The sequence below is a fragment of the Brassica napus genome, chromosome A10 (genome assembly GCF_020379485.1).
Source record: "Brassica napus cultivar Da-Ae chromosome A10, Da-Ae, whole genome shotgun sequence".
Classification (NCBI taxonomy): Eukaryota; Viridiplantae; Streptophyta; class Magnoliopsida; order Brassicales; family Brassicaceae; genus Brassica; species Brassica napus.
This window is the reverse complement of record NC_063443.1, coordinates 3,039,204-3,066,650: the sequence shown is the minus strand read 5'-3', so window position 1 is coordinate 3,066,650 and position 27,447 is coordinate 3,039,204. Positions and strand designations below refer to the sequence as shown.

The 27,447-nt window shown below is 35.4% G+C and overlaps 7 protein-coding genes and 1 non-coding gene across 11 annotated transcripts; 4 read left to right on the top strand and 4 right to left on the bottom strand.

The window, feature by feature from the left end:
• Window positions 1-4,953: 4,953 nt before the first annotated feature.
• Window positions 4,954-5,624, bottom strand: LOC106363797 (glutathione S-transferase T3-like). The gene is made up of 2 exons (XM_048743268.1): window positions 5,426-5,624; window positions 4,954-5,312 (listed from the first exon to the last, which is right to left on the bottom strand). Exons 1-2 carry the CDS (start codon window positions 5,622-5,624, stop codon window positions 4,954-4,956), a joined length of 558 nt encoding a protein of 185 aa, XP_048599225.1.
• Window positions 5,625-7,328: 1,704 nt separating this feature from the next.
• LOC106368993 (mitoferrin-like) lies at window positions 7,329-9,595 on the top strand. Its single transcript, XM_013809082.3, has 2 exons — window positions 7,329-8,460; window positions 9,181-9,595. Exons 1-2 carry the CDS (start codon window positions 7,678-7,680, stop codon window positions 9,385-9,387), a joined length of 990 nt encoding a protein of 329 aa, XP_013664536.2. The 5' UTR covers window positions 7,329-7,677; the 3' UTR covers window positions 9,388-9,595.
• A 333-nt stretch (window positions 9,596-9,928) lies between these two features.
• Window positions 9,929-9,999, top strand: TRNAG-GCC. The gene has a single exon. It is a non-coding gene; the product is annotated as a tRNA-Gly (tRNA).
• A 270-nt stretch (window positions 10,000-10,269) lies between these two features.
• On the bottom strand, window positions 10,270-12,501 carry LOC106425868 (shewanella-like protein phosphatase 1). 2 transcript variants are annotated; one of them, XM_048743508.1, is made up of 8 exons: window positions 12,212-12,501; window positions 12,031-12,131; window positions 11,521-11,847; window positions 11,295-11,430; window positions 11,033-11,212; window positions 10,863-10,947; window positions 10,707-10,776; window positions 10,270-10,616 (listed from the first exon to the last, which is right to left on the bottom strand). In XM_048743508.1, the coding sequence occupies exons 1-8, from the start codon at window positions 12,465-12,467 to the stop codon at window positions 10,530-10,532; spliced, it is 1,242 nt and encodes a 413-aa protein (XP_048599465.1). In that variant the 5' UTR covers window positions 12,468-12,501; the 3' UTR covers window positions 10,270-10,529. The 2 variants fall into 2 exon arrangements, with proteins under 2 accessions (XP_048599465.1, XP_013722043.2); XM_013866589.3 differs by having other exon boundaries at window positions 10,863-10,951; window positions 11,037-11,212; window positions 12,212-12,483.
• Window positions 12,502-13,410: 909 nt separating this feature from the next.
• On the top strand, window positions 13,411-15,949 carry LOC106425870 (exocyst complex component EXO70B2). The gene is made up of 2 exons (XM_048743507.1): window positions 13,411-14,091; window positions 14,544-15,949. Exons 1-2 carry the CDS (start codon window positions 13,600-13,602, stop codon window positions 15,843-15,845), a joined length of 1,794 nt encoding a protein of 597 aa, XP_048599464.1. The 5' UTR covers window positions 13,411-13,599; the 3' UTR covers window positions 15,846-15,949.
• A 110-nt stretch (window positions 15,950-16,059) lies between these two features.
• On the bottom strand, window positions 16,060-18,019 carry LOC106425849 (GDSL esterase/lipase At2g30310). The gene is made up of 3 exons (XM_013866572.3): window positions 16,811-18,019; window positions 16,321-16,582; window positions 16,060-16,247 (listed from the first exon to the last, which is right to left on the bottom strand). The coding sequence occupies exons 1-3, from the start codon at window positions 17,435-17,437 to the stop codon at window positions 16,060-16,062; spliced, it is 1,077 nt and encodes a 358-aa protein (XP_013722026.1). The 5' UTR covers window positions 17,438-18,019.
• A 944-nt stretch (window positions 18,020-18,963) lies between these two features.
• On the bottom strand, window positions 18,964-22,743 carry LOC106425848 (GDSL esterase/lipase At2g30310-like). Its single transcript, XM_048743506.1, has 3 exons — window positions 21,654-22,743; window positions 20,147-20,408; window positions 18,964-20,064 (listed from the first exon to the last, which is right to left on the bottom strand). Exons 1-3 carry the CDS (start codon window positions 22,278-22,280, stop codon window positions 19,868-19,870), a joined length of 1,086 nt encoding a protein of 361 aa, XP_048599463.1. The 5' UTR covers window positions 22,281-22,743; the 3' UTR covers window positions 18,964-19,867.
• A 260-nt stretch (window positions 22,744-23,003) lies between these two features.
• LOC106452785 lies at window positions 23,004-26,056 on the top strand. 3 transcript variants are annotated; one of them, XR_001289863.3, is made up of 9 exons: window positions 23,029-23,501; window positions 23,762-23,793; window positions 23,869-23,975; window positions 24,058-24,147; window positions 24,214-24,270; window positions 24,355-24,625; window positions 24,867-25,027; window positions 25,137-25,395; window positions 25,608-26,056. XR_001289863.3 is itself a non-coding variant. In XM_048743505.1 (6 exons), the coding sequence occupies exons 1-4, from the start codon at window positions 23,174-23,176 to the stop codon at window positions 24,065-24,067; spliced, it is 477 nt and encodes a 158-aa protein (XP_048599462.1). In that variant the 5' UTR covers window positions 23,004-23,173; the 3' UTR covers window positions 24,068-24,147; window positions 24,214-24,270; window positions 24,355-24,597. The 3 variants fall into 3 exon arrangements, 1 of the variants encoding a protein (XP_048599462.1); XR_001289862.3 differs by having other exon boundaries at window positions 23,040-23,501; window positions 25,137-25,399; window positions 25,608-26,053; XM_048743505.1 differs by lacking the exons at window positions 24,867-25,027; window positions 25,137-25,395; window positions 25,608-26,056 and having other exon boundaries at window positions 23,004-23,501; window positions 24,355-24,597.
• The last annotated feature ends 1,391 nt before the right edge of the window (window positions 26,057-27,447 follow it).

The following is a 27,447-nucleotide window of genomic DNA, read 5'->3' as shown; positions in this document are numbered from 1 at the left end:
TCTTTTTGTAATCCAATATTGTTATAATCAAGCAAGCTCGGTAGGCTGAGAGTTATTACATGCTATTTTACATAAATTATGCATGTTTCTTTATATGAGTTAAGTAGTAGTTTTAACAAATTAGTGAAAAAAATATTTACATAATAATACTAATCATAGGTTTTAAGGAACGGTTCAAATACTGAGGCCATATTGTTTTGTGATTTTATATTATTTTGACACTGGTGTTTTGTTGAAAATAAGACGATTTAAATAAATTTGATTTGAAAAATATACGTTCAAAATGAATATCTTTTATCGAGATGCATAAAACTAATACGCAAATATTACTAATATGCAAATATTTTGTATTTATTCACCAGTGCCAAATAAAATAAGTTAATATTTTGGTGTTAATGTGTTGATAACGATTGGTTTGTTCAACACATTCTTTAGAAATCTTAAAAGTGGAGCGGTAGAGAGAAGATAAATTAATATATTTTCATTAATTATTGGTACTTAATTATTGAACTTCTGATACATTTATGTTACCAGGGCAAGCTAATGAATGACATACTGAGAACAATTAATAAATAATTATGCAATCAACCAGTTTACGCGCTACTTATGTGAGATTATAACAATCGTTATCTTGGTGTTAATATTACTAATATGCAAATATTTTGTATTTGTTCACCAGTGCCAAACAAAATTTAGTATTTTGGTGTTAATGTGTTGATAACGATTGGTTTGTTCAACACCTTCTTTAGAAATCTTAAAAGTGGAGCGGTAGAGAGAAGATAAATTAATATATTTTCATTAAAATTATTGGTACTTAATTATTGAACTTCTGATACATTTATGTTACCAGGGCAAGCTAATGAGTGACATACTGAGAACAATTAATAAATAATTATGCAATCAACCAGTTTACGCGTCCTATTTTTCAACCACACGAGACTAAAACCAACAACATTCAAGCAACCACGGCCATTGTTGCACCCAACCTAAAACAAAAGCTGGTTGAAGCATGTTACAAGTTAGAATGCCAGCTACGTTAAGTTTCAGAACAGTAGAAATTATGAACATAGATATTGAACCTTAGATATAGACAAACGTTAAATTAAAAATACTTCGGTTTCATTGGATAACAATTTTTTAAAAAATAAATACTCCTAGACTGATGCTTATTCAAAATACATCACACTTGAACATAGATATTGAAGTTTATTACAAAACCTATTCCATCTAAGCCACTTCAAACAAAGTAATGTACAGCTGTCGCTGACCTAAATATGATAAATTTGCAGAGAAAAAGATGAAGAAGATAATTAATGATATTTAAAATAAAAAGTCTACATTCAGGTAGGAAAAAAATACACAAAACAAATAAATCATCTAATTTTTTATATTAATCGCACACTATAAAAATGTGAGTCAAACAATATTTGACATCCAACAAAAAAGAAAAAAAACCAAGTTATTCATTATTAATTAGTCAATTCAACGTCAGTACTAAAGAACAATATATTCTGTAACCTAATAGTTCATTATTATTTCACAATAAAACTAAACCAAAAACATGAAATGCAACATAAAAAGGCAAAAAATTAGGACTATCAAACAAGTAATAAAAGAAGGATATAAGCCTCAAATAGAGTGTATACGTAGGCAAAAATAATCGGCCAATGAGAAACTATATTTTTGTCATGTCACTTTCCTCTATTTGTTTTTACAAAATGATCATTTAACTTTTTATTTAAACAATTATAACCGAAAATATTTGTTTAGTGAAATATATTATTTATATAAATATAATTATATTTTTTATTTAAATAATAGTTTGTAAAGAAATATTTAGTGTAAATAATATCATAATTTTATAAAATACTAAAATAAATTGGGCTGGTTTCCAACTTTCACAAATAAAAAATATTATTTGTAAACTTAGAAAAGAATATATCAAGAATATTCCTTTTTAGTAGAGAAAATAGAAAAATACATCGGAGACAAATCCATCTCTATTATAAAATTCCTCTATTTTAGAGAAAAAAATAGAGGAATACATTGGAGATGGTCTAAGACATGGCCGACATAAATGATCGACGTTGAGATTTCAGCTTTTCTGATTCGTAATATTCTTATGTTTCAATATAATTTGAATATTCCCATTGTTTTATAATATAATGGTTTAAAAATATTGTTTTTTTCACTATATAAATTGTTTTTATATTTCAATGTAACTTTATATTTATTGGATATTGTGTGGACAACTAAATTATGTAAATTACTGTGTAATTGATTAAATTTATATATTAAATTACTAAAGTAGTAACTTTTAAATATTACATATTTTAATTAAAACTGATTACATTTTGAAACATATAGAGTAATCTATAAACTAACTCTATATAGATATGACGACAAAATTGTAAAGTGGTCTCACCTTGAATTTCTCTCATTCTGTGCATTTTTAATTGGAAGAAGATAATCAACATCTAATATTATGTTACTATCAGTATATTAGAAATGGTCGAATCGTAAACCAATTAAGGATGATCTAAGGAAGAAATAAAGATGTATTTCCAGTTATCACAAATATAGAATCAATTGACAACAACTTAATTATGTCCAGCGTAGGACAACAGAGAAGAGTTTCCATACCTTCTAATATTATAATATCTCACTATATTAGTGGCTAAATCAGTATTCTCTAGCACAAATACTCACTCAATTCTTAGAGTTTAACATTTTCTATCTGGTAATATTAGTAGTTTGATCCAAAAAAAAGAAACGGTCGAACTGTATATCGTAATTGGAGAAAGAAAACAAACAAAAATCAACCGAAGACTTTTAAGGTATATGAAACAAAAATTGGAAATAGCAATTCTCTGCAATTAAAGAATAAGGCAATAAAATTGTAAGAATACAAAAAAAATATACACAGAAAGAAAGATTTAGTAAAATAAAATCATAATATAATTTTCATAATTGATAGTGCTCAGTTACACTAAAAAGTATAAATTTACAACATACACAGTTTTATTTGCATCTTTAAACCTATTCTCTAATTAAAATGATTCTAAAAAAAATGCCAGCATGAAGAGATAGAAAATATACGATAAAATATAATACATAACGTTAAAAAATACATTATCACTCATCACTAAAAAATCATGTTATTAGTGACAAAAATGAAATGACAACACATTTATTAAAACCATAGAACGGCACGCAACAAGGTGTTATTAAATATACAAACTACAAATTAAATATGTTTAACGCAAACACACATAAAAATGAGACATCATATTTGGATATATTTAAATAAATAATTTTAAATATATTATATTCTTTATAATTTTAAAATTACTTAAATAGAAACTAAATTATTAAAAAATTAATATACAAATAAAACTAAAGCAATATTTTTTAACATCAAAATAATAAATGAATAAAAAATATATTATGTTAATAAAATAGATTTTAGATTTTAAAGACTTCTACTTCATTAATACTACAAAATTCAAAATTTGTTTATTAAAATTAATATTTTACCATTAGATATATTAAAGTAATATTCTAGATCGATATTCAATTGTCAGTTTTCAACTATTACACGTAAAAAAATATTATTAAGTACGCTTTTTTTTTTTAAAAAGAAGGGTTTTATATTTTAATTAGGTTATTGGAGTACTTTTTCTTTTCGTGAATTTATTTGAGATGAGATTCCGATCTTTTAAACGAAGATAATTTATGTTCTGTACATAATAATATATTTTTTACATAACTCTAAAATCTCGGACTTGATTCTTCATATTTTATTAGGTAATTGTGTTACATAAAATAGAAATACTTACTTCAAACTAAAAATATAAAAAAAATCAAATTTAAAATTAGTATATATAATTTAATATACAAAAATTCACATACAAATAAAAATAATAAATGTAACAAATTTAAATATATTATCCGCGCGTAGCGCGGAGAAAGGATCTAGTTTCTTTAAAACTTATAAAAACATTACTATCTTACAACAACATTATTTTTTTTCTTTAAAACTTACAAAAACATGACTATCTTACAAAAACATTATTTTTAAATTCCATAACTTAATTTCTTTAAAACTTATAAAAACATTACTATCTTACAACAACATTATTTTTGAGAAGTTATGGATATGTACAAGGAGAAGTGAAGACAAGTTTTGAACTAACCTCTATGGATTGGTTGATAACAAGGAGAAGTGATCGTAATGTTGACAAGAAATTGTAGGAAAGTGTGGTGATAGTGAGAAGAGTCGTAGTGATGTTTGAGAAGTGTATGAAAGTGTGTTGATGGTTTAGAAGAATCAAAGCTAGTGTGGAGTGATCATAGTTTTGTGAGAAGAATCAAACAGAATTTTATATATAGAGGAGTGAAAGAGGAGTTGCACAAACAGAAGTGAGATACATAGTTTATATATAGAGACATATTTTACAAGTTGATGGGGTACATACACCCTTGAGTACAAATCAGAAGCCGTGGGTACATACACCCGTGAGTAGAAAAACAGATCATGTGGGTACATACACCCATTAAAGCCGATAAAGTTAAAAGTGTAGAGAGATACAAAATTCTACACTCTCCCGTGAATCAAACTGACATTACCTACTACTACAAGCATCCACCTCCTGCAACCCGTGACCTGATACCAAAAGAAACCGAGATAAATAACAAGCATCCACGTCCACACACATCCACCTCCTCCAACCCGTGACCTGCAAAGCAAAACAGATTCAACCATATTCAATAAACTTAAAACAAAACAGAGTCAACATATATTCATACAAACCATTAATCTACTCCAAAATTAAAAAAAAAATTAAGCCACTAACCAAATCAAAGCATTTCAGAAATGAGTTTATTTTTTAGAGACACTTCTTGATGAGAAAGTGTATCTTCAGTTTTTGCTAGCAAACGATCAAAGATTTTCTATTTGGAAATGTTATTTTTGGCAGCTAATATGCTTTCTATCTGATCAAAAGCTGCTTCATTCGCGTGCTTCTTGCGTTTGGCTGCTTCGCTAGCCTTAACACCAGGAGGCCTAACATCTTCCTCGGCAGCCACCTCCTCCGCAGGTTCCTTCCTTTTCTCCTTTGCACCATCTTTCGACAATGACTGTGATCTCCATTTTTGATCAAACCTAAGCTCCCTCCAACAATGTTCAAGACTGAACTTGACATGATAGTCATTAAAGAAGATTTCATGGGCAGCCTTCATGACATCATTCTCATTTTGGCCACTCGCTTGCTCCTTCACAGCGGCTTCATGGCCTCCACAAACTTGCAGACCTGCTCATTCACCCTTCCCCACCTCTGCTTACATTGACTCCACTCCCTAGGAACGGAGCCAATGAGCAGAGGGCTAGCATTGACATACTCCTCTATTCGCTTCCAAAACGTACCTGCCTTCTGCTCATTACTCACGATTGGATCCTTGCTGGTGTTCAACCATGCACTGATCAGCACAACGTCTTCTTTGGTTATCCACTTTTGCTTTGACGCCGGTTTAGGAACCTCAGAACACCCTAAGTCTATTGTTGGACTGCTCTGGGAAGCTAGTAGGTTAACAAACCCGGGAGAGTTAATTGAAAAAGGATCCATTTTGATTTTCGATAAATGGGTTTAAAATTTGGTTTGTGTTTTCAGATGTGGATTGCCTATGATTTTAAACTAGTTTTTTGCTTTGAAAGGACAAAAAATTCAACATACTGTAACTACCAAACAATGATTAAAGTGAATTAGACAACTACTACTACACAGAGAGTATTCAATAAACATCAAATCAGTTTTTAAAACTCAACCATTCATTACGCAACCAACCAAAACACAACTACACGGATTTGAAACTCAATCATTCATTAACATTCATTACGCAACTACCTAGTTCAGTTCAAGTTCAACTCTACCTAGCTAGCACGAGAAATCATTAAGCTTCAGTGTTATCTTTTGTTTTCAGTCGTAGTAGAGCTTCTCCAAGTCCGCGACCTGTACAGAGAGGTTATCAACCACCCGATTGAGGGCTTTAACCTCAGCCTGGACATGGAAACAACAATCACACTGTGTTAGTCAGTTAATAAAAAATGAAGGAAAATATTACAAATTTACTACAAAATTTTGGAAGTCACTTTACCTCTAGTCTCTCAATCTGATTATTGACCTCCGGCACCCACTTGATCAGCAGCTCAACCTCCTCCACACGCTTAGTGAGGCGTTTGATATGCTCCTGGACACCAATCACCCAAGGCTGACGATAATGAAACCCATCAGCCTTGTTAACAACAAAAACACATATGAGAATCTCGTTTGAAAACAAAAATAAATGGAAATAATTTAATTGAGAAAAAGCGTTTACCTCGTAGTTTTTGGAAGTGAAGAACCGCTTCCCAGGAAGAGTGTCGTAGTCGTCCTTCCCCCGAACCTCGTCAATGATTCTCCCACCACAGAGACACCTCGTCGGAATCCCGTATTCTGAATCAGCCACGTATCCTTGCATATTGATGAACTCCTTTTGCCTTTTTGTCTCTCTTCTCTCTTCTGCGGGATCCATCTCTACCAGAAAAAGCAAAGATTAGAACACAATCAACGGGAAATCGAAACCAGAAACTCGATTTCGAACCCTAAGTAGAAACCCCCAAATCGATTTAAAATCCCCGATAAACAAACCCTAAATGGAACCCGCATGACGATTTCAAACCATAAATCAAAACCCCCATATCGATTTCGAACCCTAAGTAGAAACCCCCAAATCGATATCAAATCCCCGATAAACAAACCCAAAATGGAACCCGCATGATGATTTCAAACCATAAATCAAAACCCCCATATCGATTTCGAACCCTACATCGAAACCCCCAAATCGATTTTCATTAACCGATAACGCTTTCGAGCCCAAATCGATTCAATCAAACCGTCAAAGTAGTCGATACTGACCTAAGATCGTCTACGAGAGAGTCTGACGTCGGTTAGATCGAAAAAATCTCCGGCTTTCGCGTCGCACGAGAAATCGCCACCAGAGAAATAAACCCTAGCTTTCGAAAATAGAAGAGAAAATGAATCCTCTCACGCGAAACCCTATTTTTCTCGCATTCGACGCGATAATGCGTGGCCACTGCCTTTTCGACGCGTGGCTTGAACCCGTATCATACGGGTTCACTCGCAAGAGACGGATCACCGATTTAAACCTATTTAATCTTTTCTTTTAATTTTCGGACCTATGAACCTTGGTCCATGAACCTCTTTCAAACCGCTGATGCGGATACTCTAAGAAAAACAAAAAGGTACTCCAGCAGGATTGGGATCCACAAACATTTTCAATTAAAAAAAAAAGCCCAACAGAGACCAGAATAACCTCAAAAGAAAAACATATTTGGTCTGAATAGCAATTTGCCTGAAAGCCAACAACGTCACAACAGAATCCTAGTCCGACTTCTCCACCGGAACATTCAAACTTTTTGACATGAAGGATTCAGACAAAAAAACGGAAAAGTAAGATGGAGATGATGTAGTCAACGACCACTAATCCTCCCCTTTACATCCGTGTAACCGCCGTCTCTCCTTTATCGGTTATTCACATCCCTCTTTGGAATCATCGCTCCAGCATTTTCGGAAAACCCTACCTTTCATCCCCGCCGCCACTCCCGATCTAAACCCTAAAATGGCTACGGAGGCTACAACCGCGTCCAAATTCCAAGACCCGGACCTCCGACCGGTCTCCCAGACACCCGAATTCAAACCGGAAACCGCTCACGACGGCCTCCGGTTCTGGCAATTCATGATCGCCGGCTCAATCGCCGGCTCCGTGGAGCACATGGCGATGTTCCCCGTCGACACCATCAAGACCCACATGCAAGCCCTCCGCCCCTGCCCTTTAAAGCCCGTCGGGATCCGGCAGGCCTTCCGCTCGATCATCCAGAAGGAAGGACCCTCCGCGCTCTACCGCGGGATCTGGGCCATGGGCCTCGGCGCAGGCCCGGCCCACGCCGTCTACTTCTCCTTCTACGAGGTCTCCAAGAAGTTTCTATCAGGAGACTCCAGCAGCAGCAACTCCGCCGCCGCGCACGCCGTCTCCGGGGTGTTCGCGACGGTGTCGAGCGACGCGGTGTTTACTCCGATGGATATGGTGAAGCAGAGGCTGCAGATGGGGGAAGGGACTTACAGAGGGGTGTGGGATTGTGTGAAGAGGGTTATGAGAGAGGAAGGGTTTGGTGCGTTCTACGCTTCTTATAGGACGACGGTTCTGATGAACGCGCCTTTTACTGCTGTTCATTTCGCTACTTACGAGGCGGCTAAGAAGGCCTTGGTGGAGATTTCGCCGGAGAGAGTTGGCGATGATGAGGAAGGTTGGTTGGTTCACGCTACGGCTGGAGCAGCTGCTGGTGGGTTAGCGGCGGCTGTGACTACGCCGCTTGATGTTGTCAAGACGCAGCTGCAATGTCAGGTAGAATGATTCCTTCTCTCTTTGTCTCTAATTGTTGAAAGACTAAAACTTTGGATAGAAAGGCAACGTGATTAGATGCAAAGAACTATGTGTAAGTTGCTGGATAACCCTCTTTTGATTATGCGTTAAAATAACTATCAGAGTAGTGGCAGATGGTAATCATGTGTTAGAGCTGCACCATAAGCCTCTCTAGTTTTTGACAATCACATTGAATCTTAAGAGGAAGTTCTTTGGTTTCAATGGTTAGATGTTTCAACCAGTACGTTTCTGGTTTGTGTATGTATAGGGTAGAGTGTGTTTTATGGTTTCAGGCAATGACATTTCCCAATTGATTTATCATTTACTCAGGTCTTACTATGTAAGCTTATATTGATGTAGAATAGCATTTATGGAATGGAAAATATATGTTTGTTTCGTTTTATTATGTGATCTTATGGGGAAGGTCCAGAAGGAGTATGAAAATAAGTGTAGAATATTTAGAAGAGATGGTTATGTTTTCTTGTTAAAGCGTAAGGTGCATATTCGTTTCATGTATGTTTTGATTCTTTGTGTTTTCGTAAATGGAACAGTAGTGGCTCAAGCTTAGGTGTCTCTTAGAGAACTTTTATTTGACTTAGCACATCGTTGAAAACAGCAACATCACAATCAGCTAATGTCCATGATTCTTCTCTCTAAAATAAAATGTATGGAATGATCTCAATCATCTGTGGTGATGTGCAGGGTGTGTGTGGATGCGACCGCTTCACTAGTAGCTCGATAAGCGATGTACTTAAAACGATTGTGAAAAAAGACGGATATAGAGGACTACTAAGGGGATGGCTTCCGAGAATGCTCTTTCATGCTCCTGCAGCAGCAATCTGTTGGTCCACTTATGAAGGTGTCAAGTCTTTCTTTCAGGATTTCAATGGTGATCCAAACACTGCCTGAAAAAAGACTAAGAGTTAGGTTATTCACGCTCTTGACGATTCTGTTTGTTTTTCTTTGTAAAATTGTGTTGTCAGGGTTTCTTTAAAGTCATTTTAGATTCATTTTTTTCCAGGCTTGTGTTGTTGATGATGTTGAGAATTTTGATGTGTACAAAACTATGTTTTTTTTTCCAAATTTTTCAATAATAATAATAACTGAATGAGACATACATGCTTGCATGTTCTTAGTAACTGAAAAGATCAAAGAGATGAGACAGCTGCTTGATTCATTTACAAGAGTCTTAAAATTTGTTTATATGACTCATTTCACCACTAAATTTACTTTGGATTGAATGGATATGGAAACACAAAATCCATATCACTCAACTTGAATGGCTGACTTTGCTTCAGTTGTACAGAAACCACGTTACTTCCAAGTGTGTGGTGAACCATCCTCCTCATCCACCAGAGCTAGATGTGGGACATGTGCCTAGCTAGTGTAAAATGGTCTTTTGTTATGTTATCTACAAATATCAAATAATATATTTATGTTATTAACAATAGCACCAGTGGTCTAGTGGTAGAATAGTACCCTGCCACGGTACAGACCCGGGTTCGATTCCCGGCTGGTGCATCCTGAGCTGTGATGAAATTGGCTTAAACAAAGGTTGGGTCCTTTGCACTCATCTGATATCAGCTGATATCGCCGCACCTGAGCTCTTCTTTTTTTGGTTGAAAAGATTTAATTCTGGGTAGCAGAGCTGATTCAATCAAAAGAATAAACCAATTGATTTCTACTAATCTTTAACTTCCAAGCTGCTCTGTGGCTTATGCAAGAGTCCTGTCTTTTTACTTATCATCACAAAATCCACATTTGATTGGTAAGAGAATAGAATACTCCTCATTGTAATAAAAGTATCACTAACTAAAGTGTTTTGCTATACATTGTAGTACTTGATGAATATAGTATGTTTCTTATGATTCACAAAATATACACAATACACACATAGAATTGAAAGTTTAGCGTCACCTCAGCTGTATCTGTCTCTCATCTGGGTCTTGTCTGAAACTTCTGCTGCTTTTTAGTTGTTCATGCCTAAAGAGTTCAAAGTTCAAGCTTATAACCTTGGACATGAGAGTCTGGTTCTTGTCACTACGAGCTTTTTATATGTAATCTGCAACTTGAAGTTCGTGAAGTGTGTCCTGGTTACTCCTTATAACTCTAGCCTTGTCCCCTCTTATCTCCAGAACCTGAAGAAACAACACCAGAGCCAGTCTCTAAGAAGAGATTATACAAAGATAAGAAAGCAACTAATCAAGAACCAAGATTGTTACAAATACCTCTGGTCTAGAGTCAAGAACACCACTGGACATTCCCACATCAACTCTCCATATGCCACAACCATATTCACTAACAAGACACAACCCAAATTTCATTATAGTTTATAACTTTTTATAGACTTGTGGTATGTTGGGAATGGGTTTAGATAAATGTACCAGTTTACGCCTGATAACTGAGGAGTATGCCCCACCACCATCGCCTTGGCACCAACAGCTTCAAGAGAATCCCGGAGAATTTTACCTACCTGATTATATAAGTACTCACTACTCAGGAACACACATTCAATCCAAGCTGATGATGATTTAACAGTTTTTGAGGATTCAACTTGCCTGTTCAATTTGATATTCATTCAGATCAGAAGTCTCTCTTGAGTAAAGTCTGCTCCAAACCACACTATCATACCCCCGAGTTGCAATGAATGGCATCTCAGGACTGTCTTCCTCATCACTAGAGCTCTTCATCCAAGTAGACACTTCTCTGTTTATCCTCTCTACCCCATACGCAACTGTAAAACAAGTACACATCATAAGGAAAAGAGTTCAAATCCAAAAAGAAAGATATCTCTGGACGCTAAATTATGTTTATACCGTGGTGAGGAAGGAGACCACCGTGGCAGAACACCCAGTTATTAACACGCAAGACAACTCCATGACGAGACAACTCACATGCTAATCGACCACCTGGTCTGAAAAGAACCGACCTTGCAATCACTCCCTTTTGCCTCTGTCCTACATAGTTTTTTTAATTCCAACGACTTAAATACAGAAACTTTAGATCGACTCAAGAGAAGCCACAAGCGAATATTTTAAGTACCTTCACTATATTCCATTGATCCCAATAGGTTTGAGAACTTCTTCTATCTTGTTTCCATTGCCTTGACTCGAAAATCCAATTCTTGAAAGCTTTGTCCCAGTCTTGTGCATAGTCTTCCAAGTAGTCAAGAAAGTCTATGCATTCATCAAAAGCTCTCGTGTCTACGTATCTGAAGTCCCCTTCAACGTTCATCGTCTCATGGTTCCCATTAACCTGGAAAACAGCACCACCGTTGGCTTTGGCCTGTTCGTCAAGTAACCTCAGTAAGGAGAGTATTGCAATCTCATCCTCGCCACGGTCCAGTATATCTCCTACCTGGACTACTACCTGTACTCTCAAAAAGATCTTATTATAAACCACTAGGAGATCTTAAAACATCAATTTAGGAACAAACATTACAACAGGTAGCTTTTGACACAAGCATAGTATCAGACAGCATCAACCGTTGAACTAATATGCAACAGAAACTGAAATTATGTTCCACTTAAGTGTTTGGAAAAAAGGACATACAGTGTCTTCCCCGACCCATTGGTCTTTTCCGTCGGAGCTTAAGACACCGGCAATCTGAAGGGCATCTCTGGCTTTGCTCAGATCGCCGTGAAGGTCTCCAACTATGCGTGTAGCCCAAAACGTAAAAAAATCTCAGCTTTGTTGTCGTATTACCAAAAAGATTAGATTTTTAGTGACGAACCTGCGATGATACGGCGAGAAGGGGCGGAGACGAAAGTGGGTGGGTCTCCGTTGATGACGATTGGTTTCAGAGCAACTTCGCTAGAATTGGAAATGCTCAAGGGAGAGGAGGAAGAAGGTTCGAGGAGTTTCTGGGGATGAGAAGGAGGAAGAGGAAGTAAGGAGTTGAGGTAAAAGGAAGTCATTGGTTGTGGAGGAGGAGGCGCAATGATCCTCCGGAGGCTTGATGAAAGTTGTGACTTGGGGTTCAAATGCATGCTTGCTGAGTAATCCTTTTGTTATATATCTACTGGCTCAGATTTTTTCTCAGAAATATTGTTTTGGGTTTTTGTTTTTAATAAAGTAAAATGAGAGCCACAAAGCGAAAAAGCAAAAGTAAGATATGTTCCTCTTCTTTTTCTTTTTTCCTTTTTTTTTGTAACTGATATGTTTCGTAAAATGATTTTACACATAATCTAACACAACATCATAAATTTCATCTGATATCATAGATATAATTTTATACATTTTCTTACATATTTTAAAAATTATTACTAGACACTAGTACATAAATATATTAATTATGAAAATATACACTCTGTTTAATAAGATAAAGATAAAATTCCCTTGAAACATGTATAATAATAATAATAATAATAAATAAAATAAATAAATAATAATAAAATTATATGAATTATAAGTGGAAAATTTTACTGTTATACAATATTTTTTAAATTAGATTTTTCATTTTGTATATCTTTTTCTTATATTTTAATATTATGAAAATAAAATTATATGATGTTAGATGGGCCCCCAATTTTCTTAGACTAGGCTACGTATATAATACAGTATTAAGAAAAACATTGGGCCTGTCAACCAAATTGCTAAACTCGACAGTATCGTTAGACCAAAGATTATGGATCTCAAATTAGCACATGTTCATTGGCCTATAACTAATTTCCACGTCAAATGCAAGGAAACAAAAGTCACTGGCTAATTATAAAGTGGACCCAACACCGAAAATTCAACACGACGAAGTCATTGGCCCATGACCAATTCCCACGATGCATGAAACGATTAATTTAGGGTCACTGACAAACGCAAAACGCATAATGCGGTTGGTAAAGTGCATTCACGTTCTGATTTAAACATCATACCAGACCGAACCCAAAAAATATTGAAACAAAGACAAAGTCTTGGTCGTCGCAATAAAAAATTACAGAATCAATCAAAATACAAACAGAAGCACACAAGTCAGACATGCTTCCCGCGTCTAATCTCATTCTTCTGCTGCCCGAAGACTTTTCCATTTCATAATCTTAAAGAGTTTCGTCTTTATTCACATAATCCACCGATCCCCCCTAGTTTCCACGAACCTTTATTATTATTATCTTCTCCAATCAAACTCATATGGCTGAAGCCGGCGACGAGAATCTTTACGCAGCCGCCAGAGACATCGCCAGAGCTCTCGGCAAGGACCCTAGCGCCGCCGGTGATATCTTACAGATTCTCTCCGGCTATGGCGCCACGGGAAACACAAGCGGCAACTCTCGAGCCTCCACAGCATCCCGCGGCGACGCTAACCTCAACCGATCACTTAACTCCTTAGAGCGACAGATCTCCAGCTACATCGTGGAGGATCGACCGATCTGGTCTGATCCCGTTGACTCGCGGAGCTTCCTTGACGCTGTTGATGACCTACTTGCGATGGCTGGAGACTTGAGATCCATGGCCGGAGATAAATCAGTCGCCGTCTGTATCTCCCGTGCCGATGAGCTGATTCAACAGGTGATGTTTAGGCTTCAGGAGGAGTTTGCATATGTAATGGACCGAGCCTCCGACACGTTTGACTCGGACGACGAGTTCTCCGGTGAAGAAGACAACGACATAGGCTACGACCAGGTACTTAATGAATATGCAAATATATTTAATTACTAAATACAAAATCCACATTAACTTCTCGTTTTGTTGACAATCCGGCTTAAATTTATAGTTCGGTTTAAATTTATACATATGAGTTTGGTTTAAACTGTCGGTCCAAGTTGATTCGGTTTGGTTTCAGTTAAGATTGTAGTAAAATTTTACAACATTTAAATAGGATTTAAAATTTAAAAACATCTAACAAATATTGTGTTTATTCAATTATTCAGTAATATTAAAATGGATTCGAAATTTAATTAATTATCATTTCTATTATCAATATAATCATCTAACAAATTTTGCGTCTATTCAATTATTTAGTAAATTTAAATGGATTTCAATTTGTTTTTCTTTTTTTTTTTGTAAGAAAATATATTTTTTAGTTTGGTTTAAATTTTGTTAGTTCAACTTGATTTGGTTTGGTTTTTGAATAGATTATCGTTGCTCGTCCGGTGACTGACTACAAAATCGTGATCGAGCCGCTACAATCTAGCGTCATAGGCGATCTAAACGCGATCGCTGTGCGGATGGTCTCCGGTGGATTCGGGAAAGAGTGTTCACGAGTGTACAGCAGTCGACGGAGAGAGTTTCTAGAGGAGAGTCTATCGAGGTTACATCTGAGAGGGCTAAGCATGGAAGAAGTCCAAGACTCTCCATGGCAAGACCTTGAAGACGAGATCGACCGTTGGATCAAAGCCGTTACAATGGTGTTCCGCGTTTTCTTCCCTAGCGAGCGTCTTCTCTGCGACCGCGTTTTCTCCGATCTCCCTGTCTCGTCCGTAACCGATCTATCCTTCATGGAAGTTTGTCGCGGGACGACCACACAGCTTTTGAACTTCGCAGACGCAATCGCTCTAGGGAGCCGTTTGCCTGAACGTTTGTTTAAGGTTATGGATTTATACGAAGCGGTTGAAGACCTGATTCCAAAAATGGAAACGTTATTCTCTAATAAATATTGTTCGCCGCTGAAGCACGAGGCGGTTGCGATTCAGAAACGTTTAGGTGAAGCGGTTAGAGGGATATTTATGGAGCTTGAGAATTTAATCCGTCGCGACCCTCCCAAAACCGCGTTTCCCGGCGGTGGGATTCACCCGATCACACGGTACGTAATGAATTATCTGCGTGCGGCGTGTAAATCGCGACAATCGTTGGAGCAGATCCTTGACCATACCGGGAACGATGCCGGATCGGAGACAAGACCTTTGTCTGTGCAACTTATATGGGTTTTGGAGTTGTTGGAGAGTAACTTGGAAGGCAAGAAAAGAACGTACCGTGACCTGCCTTTGTGTTTCTTGTTCATGATGAACAACGGTAAGTATATTCTTGACAAGGCCACGGATAACGAGCTTGGTTCGGTCCTAGGAGAAGACTGGATTGTCAAGCATGCAGCGAAGCTGAGGCAATACCATTCTAATTTCCTAAGGAGCTCGTGGAACCAAGTCGTGGGATTGCTTAGGACCGAGAGTCCCTATCCTAAGTTGATAGAGAATCTTAAACTGTTCAAAGCCCGGTTCGATGAAGTGTGTTTGATGCAATCTCAATGGGTTGTTACTGATGAGCAGTTGAGAGAGGAGTTGAGAAGCTCAGTTGCTGGCATTGTGTCTCCGGCGTACTCAAGCTTCGTCGGAAGATTGAAGGCGTCGCCGGAGATTAATGGGAGGCGTGGAGAGCCGTTTATTCCGTATACCGTTGAAGATTTGGAGTTGAGGATTAAGGGGTTGTTCAAAGAACGCTAAAGTTGATTAAAATTTTATATGAAAAGAAAAAAATGATTATTAATCGAAAAAATCTGTATCATTTTGAATCCTGTTAAATAATGTTTTTTGTTTTGTTTGGTGAATGTTGATGGAATTAAAAAGTGACAATATACATCAAAGAATAGAATCAATCTTATTGTGACAAACACATAAACTGTATAACCAATGAAATAGTACTTAATAGTTGAGAGCTTTAGGCATCAAGAAGCTTCGATAAGGTAGCGTAGCTAGAGCCAGCGAGGTAAGTGTAGGTGGCGAGGGAAGGGTGAATAGAGTCAAAGAACATATACTCAGAGTGATTGGAACACAACTTAGAACCGGAATTGCACATGTCACTTAAACCCCCTGTTCCGCAACACCCTATCTTGGTTTCCTTAAACCCTACACGTGAACAAATATCCAAGCCGTCAATAAACTAGGGTGATGACTTGTGGAAGAAGCAAAGCAAACATACCGTATCTAGCAGGGTGCTTCATCATGTCCATCATGGGATCGTAGACATTTGCGTATAAGATCTTGCTTCCTGGAAGAGAAGCTTCAATAGCAGGCAATAGCTTTTGAAGTTTTCTATTGTACAAGACTGCATCTTTGTTCTCACTTTTTATGCATCTTCTGGATATGCCTCTGCCGGGTTTTGAGGTTACTTGGATCGGCAAACAGCCCACAGGCGGCAACCCACCCACCGACATTTTTCGGCACCCTAAATTGTAAAGCTCCTAGACATACCAACACACACACACACACAAAGTGTACATTAAATAGTATTCTCTAGTTAATGATTGGCAATATACAAGTGATGATCATACTTGACAAGTGTATTATTGAAGGTACAAACAATTTTCATTGTTCATGCAGATTTTATTTAATAAATCAAATATAAAATTATGCATGATATAATATTTTATTTTTAAATAAATATATTTCCATTGCGATTAGATGGTTACCTTGACGAATTTTTCTAGTCCCTTAAGCACGAAATTCTGGTAATCAGATACTTTAGGATACTCTTGACGCCTTGAGGGGAAATCATAATAGTTCAAGATGAAATCGTTAGTACCCGCACTAATCATCACGATCGCACTATTGATGATCTCCATCGCTTTCTTCTCCCCTACAATACCTTTGAGACGAGTTATGTAACTTTTTAACATGGTAGGTTGATATGCGACGGGGATGGCCTTGGTCAAGAGCATAGTCTGGTCGTCAAAGCCAGAACCAGCGGATGCAAAGTTAACCCCGGTGACGATTTCTGTGTCGGAGAGGTTAGGTTGTAGAAAAGGAGGTACTAACTCTTTGATGTGAAGCTTGGAGGCTATGATGTCGCAATAGAGCTTTCCATTTGAGAATCTACCACTCGCTGCTTTCCCTGGGAGGTCGACTCCGTAAGGGATATGATTAGACTTGAAGTTGGCATCGGGGAGGTAGTTGTTGTTTCCCGTGTCAAAGGATGAGTCGCCGAAGATTAGGATGGCCGGGGCGAGTGGTCGCGTTGTGGCTTTTTTAGCCGCGTTGCTGGACGCAACTAGAGTTGTTAGGAATAGGATGACCGCTAAGGTTTTGGACGTAGCCATTGTGAATAATTGAGCACTCGTAGTTGTGATTATTGCGCTTTTACTCGTTGTTCAACTTTCTGATTATAATTTGATAAATCTATTTCTCATTGAGGTGGATTTTATATGTGTTTGAAAGTGATTTTCTATTGGATTGAATTGTTAGTTGTGAGTTTGTTAATTACTTGAAAATGGGAAAAAACAGAAGGGTCAACCAACGGTTTGTCTGACAAAAATAAATAGTGAAATCTAATTAAAGGGAATTAAAGCTTGACCAAACCGAAAAGATAACACAAAGAAAATAAACAAACCCTAATTATATTTTATACTAAGAATGGAAAATTTTGTACTCTCGAGTAAAAAGATAAGAACCAATTTGTTCTAACAAAAAAGGTTGAAACTTTTATTTTGGTAAAAATTATTCTGGTAAATTTTTTGTCCAGATGTACTTGAATCAACCCAAGTATTCGTTGACTCGATCCATGAATACTCCAATATATGTTTTTGTCCAAACGCATCTACAAAAATTTAAAGGCACATTCACTCAGAAAAATACTCTTACGAATTAATTGGAGCATCCTGGTCACTACAAAATGTTTATAGTAGATATTAATAGGTAGATATGGAGAACTGATATGTGTGATTATGGTCAATAATAAGCCTTACAATCTAAATGCAAATATCTTATAAAACGTTAAAATATAGGTACAAAGAAACCAACGAGTTTTAGCAAAAAACAAAAGAAAAAGAAAGAAACCAACGAGATCATGCAAGAAAATCATATACCATAATACTTATATCATTGTGCATATGCACATATGGTTGTTGTTGTTTTTGACACGATTTTTTTTATTGTATGTGGTTGTCTATGTTGATATTTTGGTATGAATAGAAATATAGAATCTCTTATAAAAATGGATCCTCCAAAGTTCTAACACGAAAACGAGTTTATAATAGAAGTACGTGCAGCGGGAGATCAATTAAGATTGCGGAAATCATTTACGTCCAAAACAATACTCCCTCAGTTTCAATATATTTGAATTTGATGTTTTAAAGAAGTTTTGTTGTTTCATAATAGATGAAGTTTGCACAAATCTATGTAACTTTAACTTTATCAAAAACTGTGTAACCAATTAAATTTTTTATTTTTATTTATAATTAAATAAGCTAATTTTATATTGTAATTTATTGATGCTTTTGATAAAAATTGATTTTTCTTAATATTTGTGCATTAGAGTAAAACATCGAAAAAAAGAAATAAAGAAAATAACAAAAAGATATTGCACACGAGGATAAATCTAACCAAACGGATGTTATAGGCTGGAGATATCGATTGAAAACAGTCGTTAGCAGAAAGTCTTAAAAGCAACACAATAATTTAAGTAACATTGATGTTATGCTACTATAAATAAACATACTTAAAATGGTTCTTACATTAATTTGAGAGTGCTATTATGGTTTAAATCATTAATTTGAGATTGCTATTAACGGAAATATCTATATAAAACCATCTTTAATGTATTTTCCTATATTTTCTTCTACAATAGAGTAACTTTAAGGGTCTGACTGGTGACCATTCGGAAAACAAGAGGAACAGATTAAACAAGAGGAACAGATTAAAAATGAATGTTCGGGAATAAAATAGCAGGAATGAAAAGGAATGGTCGTTCCTTATCACTTTTAACAAGGAATATTTTTGTTCTTTAATTCTCTACAAAAAAAAGAATGAAAGGCAATGAGAGGGAATTATTATTCCTTGTGAATGGTGATTTTTTTCAGGAACATTATGGAATGCATTATTCCTCGCCGTTCCCTGGTCACCATTCATACCCTAAGTAAATGTGTGTGTTTAATGTATTCATCTATTTTAGACAAAAGATTACTTTCTCCATTTCAGATAATTTGTCGTTTTAGACTTCGGCACACAAATTAAGGAAACATTTAATTTTGTATATTTATTAGATAAAAACATCATTATTAATTCACCCAACCACATTCTAACCAATTAAAAAATAGATAAAAATATAAAAATAAATTTTGCATTGAAATTATAAAACGACACTTATTTTGAAACAAAAAATTTACCATACAACGACAAGTAATCTGAAACGGAGGGAGTATAATCATTTTTATTTTTATAACAAGTGTTTTTATTTAAGAAAGTTGTAAAATTAATCCTATTGCTTATACTGTTGAAGATTTGGAGTTGGGGATTAAGGGGTTGTTTAAAGAACGCTAAAGTTGATTAAATTTAAAATGGAAAAGAAAAGGATTATTAATCTAAAATTTGTAACATTGTGAATCCTGTTAATAATGTCTTTTTTGTTTTGTTTGGTGAGAATATTGATGGAATTAAAAAAAAGTGACAATATACATCAAAGAATAAAATCAATCTCATGGTGACTAATACAAAAACTGTATAACCAATCAAATTCTTAATAGTTGAGAGCTTTAGGCATCAAGAAGCTTCGATATGGTAGAGTAGGCAGAAGAACCAGCAAGGTGAGTGTAGGTGGCGAGGGAAGGGTGAATAGAGTCAAAGAACATATACTCCGAGTGATTGGAACACAACTTAGAACCGGAATTGCACATGTCACTCGTCTCTAAAAATCCTGTTCCGCAACACCCTTTCCTGGTTTCCTTAAACCCTACACGTGAATAAAAATATCCAAGCCGTCAATATATAAACTAGGGTGATGATGACTTGTGGAAGAAGCAAAGTAAACATACCGTATTTGGCAGGGTGCTTGATCATGTCCATCATAGGATCGTAGACATTTGCGTATAAGATCTTGCTTCCTGGAAGAGAAGCTTCAATAGCAGGCAATAGCTTTTGGAGTTTTTCATTGTACAAGACTGCATCTTTGTTCTCACTGTTTATGCATCTTCTGGATATGCCTCTGGTGAGTTTTGAGGTTATTTGGATCGGCAGACAGCCTATAGGCGACAACCCACCCACCGACATTTTTCGGCACCCTAAATTGTAAAGCTCCTAGACATATCAAAAACGTAAAGGGTACATTAGTAGTCTCTAGCTAATTAATGACGGTAATATACAAGACATACTTGACCAGTATAGTATTGGCGGTAAAAACATTTTCATTATTCATACAGACTTTATTTAATAAATCGATATACAATTATGGATGATATAGTATTATATTTATTTATTTTTTAAATATAACCATATATATCTTGTATAACTATCTGTATATATATATTTTTATATATGTAATGAGAAATTTTCTAAAATAGTTTTTTTAGGGCCTGACTGGTTCAAACGCAGCGGTTGCGGTTGCGGTTGCGGGAGTTTGTGGATGCGGGCGGTTGCGGTTTCTAACGGTTTTAAGAGATTTGTACGACTGGTACTGCGGTTAAAAATTGGTGCGTTTGCGGGTGACTTATGACTGGTTAACTACCAAATGCGGTAACAGTCAAATAATAAATTAACAATATTTACATTTAATATAATTATAAAAATATCAAAAATCATAAAATTATAATAAATATAAAATTTATATTTAGAAAGTTATAATTTTAATTTTTGAAAATTTATTGAAATTGTTTTTATTATAAAAGTTTATAATATTAATTAAAATAAAATAGATATATTTTAATATTTTCATAATTTCAATTTTAAATTTTTTATTAAATATTTTTTCTTTGTATATATATTGTTTTAAAAAAAAAGAAAAAAATTTTACCCTCCCGCAACCGCCCGCAACCGCAAACGCTAGCTGGAGCCAGCTTTTGAATTTATGAGATTCGGAGCGGTTTGAAGCGGTTTAAGGCGATTTGAGTGATTGTTGCAAACCGCCGACAACCGCTACCGACCGCAAAAGCTGCGTTTGCGGGTGGTAGCGGGAAAACCAATCGCCACCTTAGTTAATGTTCACATAAATAGTACTTAATGAAGAAAATGACCAAAAAATCATGTTTACCCTAAGGTTAACTAATCTACACTTAGGGTTTAGAGTTACGGGGTGTGATTTTGGAGATACGGTTTCAATTTTTTTTTAAGAATAAACATAAAAAAAATTAAAATAAAAAAACTATTTTAGTCATTTTGAAAGCTATTTTTGTAACAAAAGTTTAAAAATGATTATTTGATAGAATTGTTCTATATTTTTTGTTAACAGCCTGACTATCCTATAGCGTATTTCAAAACACTGCTCATAAAATTTATACGTAGAGAGTATAGATTTATGGAAGAAAAAAATTTCTATTAGATGTTTACCTTGACGAATTTTTCTAGTCTCTTAAGCACGAAATCCTGGTAATCAGATACTTGAGGATACTCTAGACGCCTTGTGGGGAAATCATAATAGTTCAAGATGAAATCGTTAGTACCCGCACTAACCATCACGATGGCACCATTGATGATCTCCATCGCTTTCTTCTCCCCTACAATACCTTTGAGACGTTCAATGTAACTCTTGAACATTGTAGGTTGATGTGAGACGGGGATGGCCTTGGTCAAGAGCATAGTTTGGTCGTCAAAGCCTGAGCCAGCGGATGCAAAGCTAACCCCGGTGGCGATTTCTGCGTCTGAGAGGTTAGGTTGTAGAAAAGGAGGAACAAGCTCTTTGATGTGAAGCTTGGAGGCCACGATGTCGCAGTATAGCTTTCCGTTTGAGAATCTCCCGCTCGCTACTTTCCCTGGGAGGTCGACTCCGTAAGGGATATGGTTTGCCTTGAAGTTGGCATTGGCGTGGTAGTTGTTGTTGCCCGTGTCCACGGTTGAATCTCCGAAGATTAGGATGGCTGGGGCGAGCGGTTGCGTTGTGGCGTTCTCAGCCGCGTTGCTAGACTTAACTAGCGTTATTAGGAATAGAATGACCGCTATGGTTTTGGACGTAGCCATTGTAGTTGTAACTGTTACGCTTTTACTTTTTGTTCAACTTTCTGATTAAAATTTGATAAATCTTTTTTTTTCAATGAGATGGATTTATATAAGTGTTTGAAAGTGATTTTATATTGAACTGGATTGTTTGTTATGAGTTTGTTTATTTCTTGAAAATGAAAAAAACAAAAGGGTCAAACAACGGTTTTCCTGACAAAAAATAAACAATAAAATCTAATTAAAGAGATTTAAAGCTTGACCAAAACTGAAAAGATAACCCAACGAAAAGAAACAAACCGTAGAATATTTTATACTAAAAATGGAAAATTTTGTACTCTTTGAGTAAAAAGATAAGAACCAATTTGTTCTGACAAATATATCTTAAACTTTGAAGTTCAAAGTTTGAACTTTGGTAAATCTTGTCCAGGTGTACTTGAATCAAACCCAAGTATTTGTCAATCTTATGACCACTCCAATATATATGTTTTTGTCCAAACGCATCTACAAAAATTTAAAGGCATCTACATTCACTCGGAGAAAGTACCTATAAACTGGAGCAATCTGGTCACTACAAAATGTTTATAGTGGATAAAGGTAGATATGGAGAATTGATATCTATACTATATTAAAAGGGTTATATGAGGAGTAGAGAGCATGTCCACGTCAGATTAAAAAATCGGCCAATAGGAGAACAGCATTCGGACACGTCAGCACGGCTTTGGGTTTTGTTGGGCTTAATTTTTTTTAATCCGATTTGTTTGATCAGAGCCCGTTAACTCATCGTTCTTCGTCGTTTCCTATCCTCTTCTTCTCTTCTAACTGAAAGTCGATGACTCTCTCAAGAGGAGCTGCTCGAACTTGGCCTTTGGCTCCTGCACCGATTGGAATAGCTTGACGATCTCTTGTAGCTTCGGATGAAGCTCTTCGATCGGTTGAAGGTCGACGGAGATGATGATGAAGCTGATAAGGGAGGGACGATAACGGTTGGTATTTTCTGGAACGTGACGATCGCTCGGAGGAAAGAGGGGATTGGCCGGAGAATTAGGTTTTTGGATGGAGGATTAACGGAGGAGAAGAAGGTTCGTTTGAGTGGGATTAGACGGAGCGATGAAAGGAAGCAAGAAGAAGACATGGATGCGGCCATAGAAGTCGACTTGAAGCTTCGAGATAGACGGAGATGGATGAATGTATATACCAAATCAAACCACAATCCCCAATTGAGTAATAAAGCTATGAATCTGGGTAATTTCGAATCTCATTTTTTTGTGACTCCGTTGCATTCTCTGACATGCCTTTTGCTTTTTCTTTCACGATCTGTTCCTGTTACATAACACCGATGTAACCTTGACAGTGTTTGATCATGGAGATTATGGTCCAGGCTTTCGATTTCTTCCATATAGATTAAATGTGATCATTAAAGGGTTTAGTTTCGCATTTTTTTTATCTATGAAAACAAATATGTCTTCGTTTCAGCTAAAGTTTCACTCTTTTTTTATATCTAGCACACCAAGGTTTCAGCTACATCGAAGCTAAGGTATCACCACCACTTTCGATTGATAATCACGGATCTATGTGTTGTGGAGTTTAGTTATTAATCATTGATGTGCAGGAGCTCAAACGGGAGACATTGGTTTTGATTACTATGCGGCGGAACCGGAGATTCACTTTTTCTCGGCTATTCCTGAGGAAGATAGCATATCCAAAGATGATCTTGAGGTGATGATTACTATGCTTTTGATAATTTCTTTTATCTTTCACTGGTGTGTGCCTTAAAAATTGTTATTTTTGTTTGTTTCAGAAAAAGCTAGATCCTTCTGTTTTCAAAATTGGAAGCACACAAGCTGCTAAAAAGAGGTGGGTTGCAATGGGAAAGCAAGTCTCTAGGAAGGTATTGAATTGAATTGTCTTGGCTTCTTTTTATTCATCATGTTGACTTTGTAATCTTTTGTTTTAGGTTCAACATGTTGAAGATAAAGTGAAGGAGTCTCTTCTACAAATACAACAAGGACTGGTTTGTTTAATCAGAACTATTATGTAGAAATCTAATCCAGCTTTTTATAATTTAAGAGACTAAGTTGGCTTTTCTTGCTTTCAGGAACTTGACAAAGAAAGTCTCAACTCTCTCAAAACCAAGAAACTCTTAGTAACACAGTAACTACCTGCACTTTTTCTTTTTTGTAAATTGTTTTATCTTTTGGTGAAACGGATCTGGAGAAGAGTAACGAAAGAGGTGGAAGGGGAATAAGACCGTAGAAGATGAACGAGCTACCCTGTTCAACAAACAAATAAAGCGGAATAAGACAGCTGATTTAGCCCAGTCTTTGGCCATGTGAAGGATGAAAACACCAACGAAAGCAACAATTCTGGTAAGGAATCTCTTTGATCTGCATGACTCAATCTAATTGGTTTGATCCAAGTGTCTTGACCGGGAGAGACTTTGTTGGTTTGCAGTTAACATTGGTGCAAATAGTACGTTATTGTTGACTTCTACAAGTTGATTGAGCATACACTAATGAATTATTCTCAGTTTTAAAGATTTCATCGGCCATATGAAGCAAAAAGCTAATCATATTTTTTCTGTATGTCTTATCTTCTTTGTTTTTGCAGGAACTTTGGAAACAAGTTATAAAAGAAGTTTGTAGATGAACTCAATGCGCAGAACCTCTGTGTGGAACATGATTTCGTTTATGTAAAGTCGTATGATTTCTAAAAGGTTCCAGTCTTAAGAGGATTTTGAAGCAGACTGTGACCTCAGATTGATTTGTATGGTAAGAAAGATTTTATGTTCTCGATTTAAATTTTAATTCTCAAATCATAGTGATGGTTAAGCAGGTTTTAACACCCCAAAGAAAATAATTTATTTACTGATTGTGTTAGATGTCCTTGGCCACATCAAGCTAATCAAACTCTGGGCGAACCACCAGCCCTTGATGGAATAGATGGAGGAAGCACTCGGCCAGTCTTGATTTACCTCCATGATAAGAACAACGTTTTCCCGTTCTCGTGATGGAGCTTAAGATTACCATTTACAGGGACATGCTCTGAATCTCTACCTGTGGGATCAGCCTGCTGGCGATTTCTAAGCTTCGCAACTCCTGTTGTACTGTTAGCAACAACAGTCAACACTAAACATGTAGTAGGTATCCAGTTATATTTTCTCCCTCCGTTTAAACCATGATTAACTTTATGTTTAAATTCTCATTTCTTAAGTAGATCGGGATACCTACTTAACCTTGATTTAAATATAGATGGAGTGATGGCAAATAAGATCGTTTCTAAATTTGATAGGAATCAAAGATATGTAAGTTTTTAATTTTCTTATGACATCTACGTTTTGTTGTTGTTTAGGATGGTTATCTCTCAAAAGATCTGATTACTTACCAAGAACATGCCGGAGAATCTACAAATTCACATCCGCCATGCTCGATGCAGGTCTGAAAAGCCAAAAATGGTAGATATGTTTTTGCATTTCTTAAGGAAAATGATCCTATAGTATACACAAATAAACATATCTGTTATGTTGTTTATAAGTCACCATTTTCAGTCCAATGTAATCTCTTTTATATAATCAATAGGCAAAGCCATCTTTGGATAAGTTTAGGGCTCTAATGAAGCATCTCTAATGAATAAATTTAATGAATCTAAGGTTATAGGAAAACATTGAAGAGATGACATGATGAATTTTTTTGCATACGTTTGTGGGATTAAAATAACTTCTAAAAAACATACCTATTATTTGTATAACTTTGATAAAATATAAACACAATGTCAGCATACAAAAAACAATACTGTTAAAATTCCAAGATAAAAATCTATACTATACTAAAAGGGGGATATAAGCCATGGAGAGGGTGTCCACATAGGATAGAAAAATCAACCAATCAGAGAACCCGAAATTGCCATGTCATCTCATTTATTTTTCGTAAAAAATAAAAAAACAATGCGAATGTGAGAATCGAACCCGGGTTAGTATGATATATATATAGGACAGTTACCACTAAGCCATTGAAACTTTCTTGGACACATATACAAGAACCACTAAGTATATAATCACAAACTCTTATGTACATTTACAATAATATGAATTCAACTTTCAAGACTCTGATACTTTGTTTTGTAAAAAAAAAATAAGTAAGTGACTAAGCTAATATATTCTTAGAAAGTGTGAGAACGTTGACAAATATGAAAAAGCATAGATTTTTGTTTTCGTGACAAATTTAAGAATATACTATACTAAAAGGGGGATATAAGCCATGGAGAGGGTGTCCACATAGGATAGAAAAATCAACCAATCAGAGAACCCAAAATTGCCATGTCATCTCATTTATTTTTCGTAAAAAATAAAAAAACAATGCGAAGATGAGAATCGAACCCGGGTTAGTATGATATATATATAGGACAGTTACCACTAAGCCATTAAAACTTTCTTGGACACATATACAAGAACCACTAAGTATATAATCACAAACTCTTATGTACATTTACAATAATATGAATTCAACTTTCAAGACTCCGATACTTTGTTTTGTAAAAAAAAAATAAGTAAGTGACTAAGCTAATATATTCTTAGAAAGTGTGAGAACGTTGACAAATATGAAAAAGCATAGATTTTTGTTTTCGTGACAAAGTTAAGAATTTTGTAAAAGTAAGTTTAACATATAAATTTTCGTGACAAATATGAAAAAACATAGATTTTTGTAAAATTTTGACAAAACAACTCAAAACATACTTCTCTAATGTCTTAATAAAATATTATTTAAGGGTGCAATAATTAAATATATTAATTCAATAAATTTTGTAATTTATAGACAAAACAATAACACAACAAATTTTGAAATATTTGTTTAACCTATCGATTTTTTTTCATGAGAATCCAACTAAACAAGATAAAAAAAAAAATTAGATTTACAAATATTTAATTACCATTTTATTCAATTTTGATTAATTTCAAATTGTCATAATGTATCTTTTTGAAGTTACAAATATGAAAAAGCATAGAATTTTGTACAATTTGACAAAACAACTCAAAACATATTTTTCTAATGTCTTAATAAAATATTATTTAAGGATGCAATAATTAAATATATTAATTCAATAAATTTTATAATTTATAGACAAAACAATACCACAAAATTTTTTGAAACATTTGTTTAACAAATCGATTTTTTTTCATGAGAATCCAACTAAA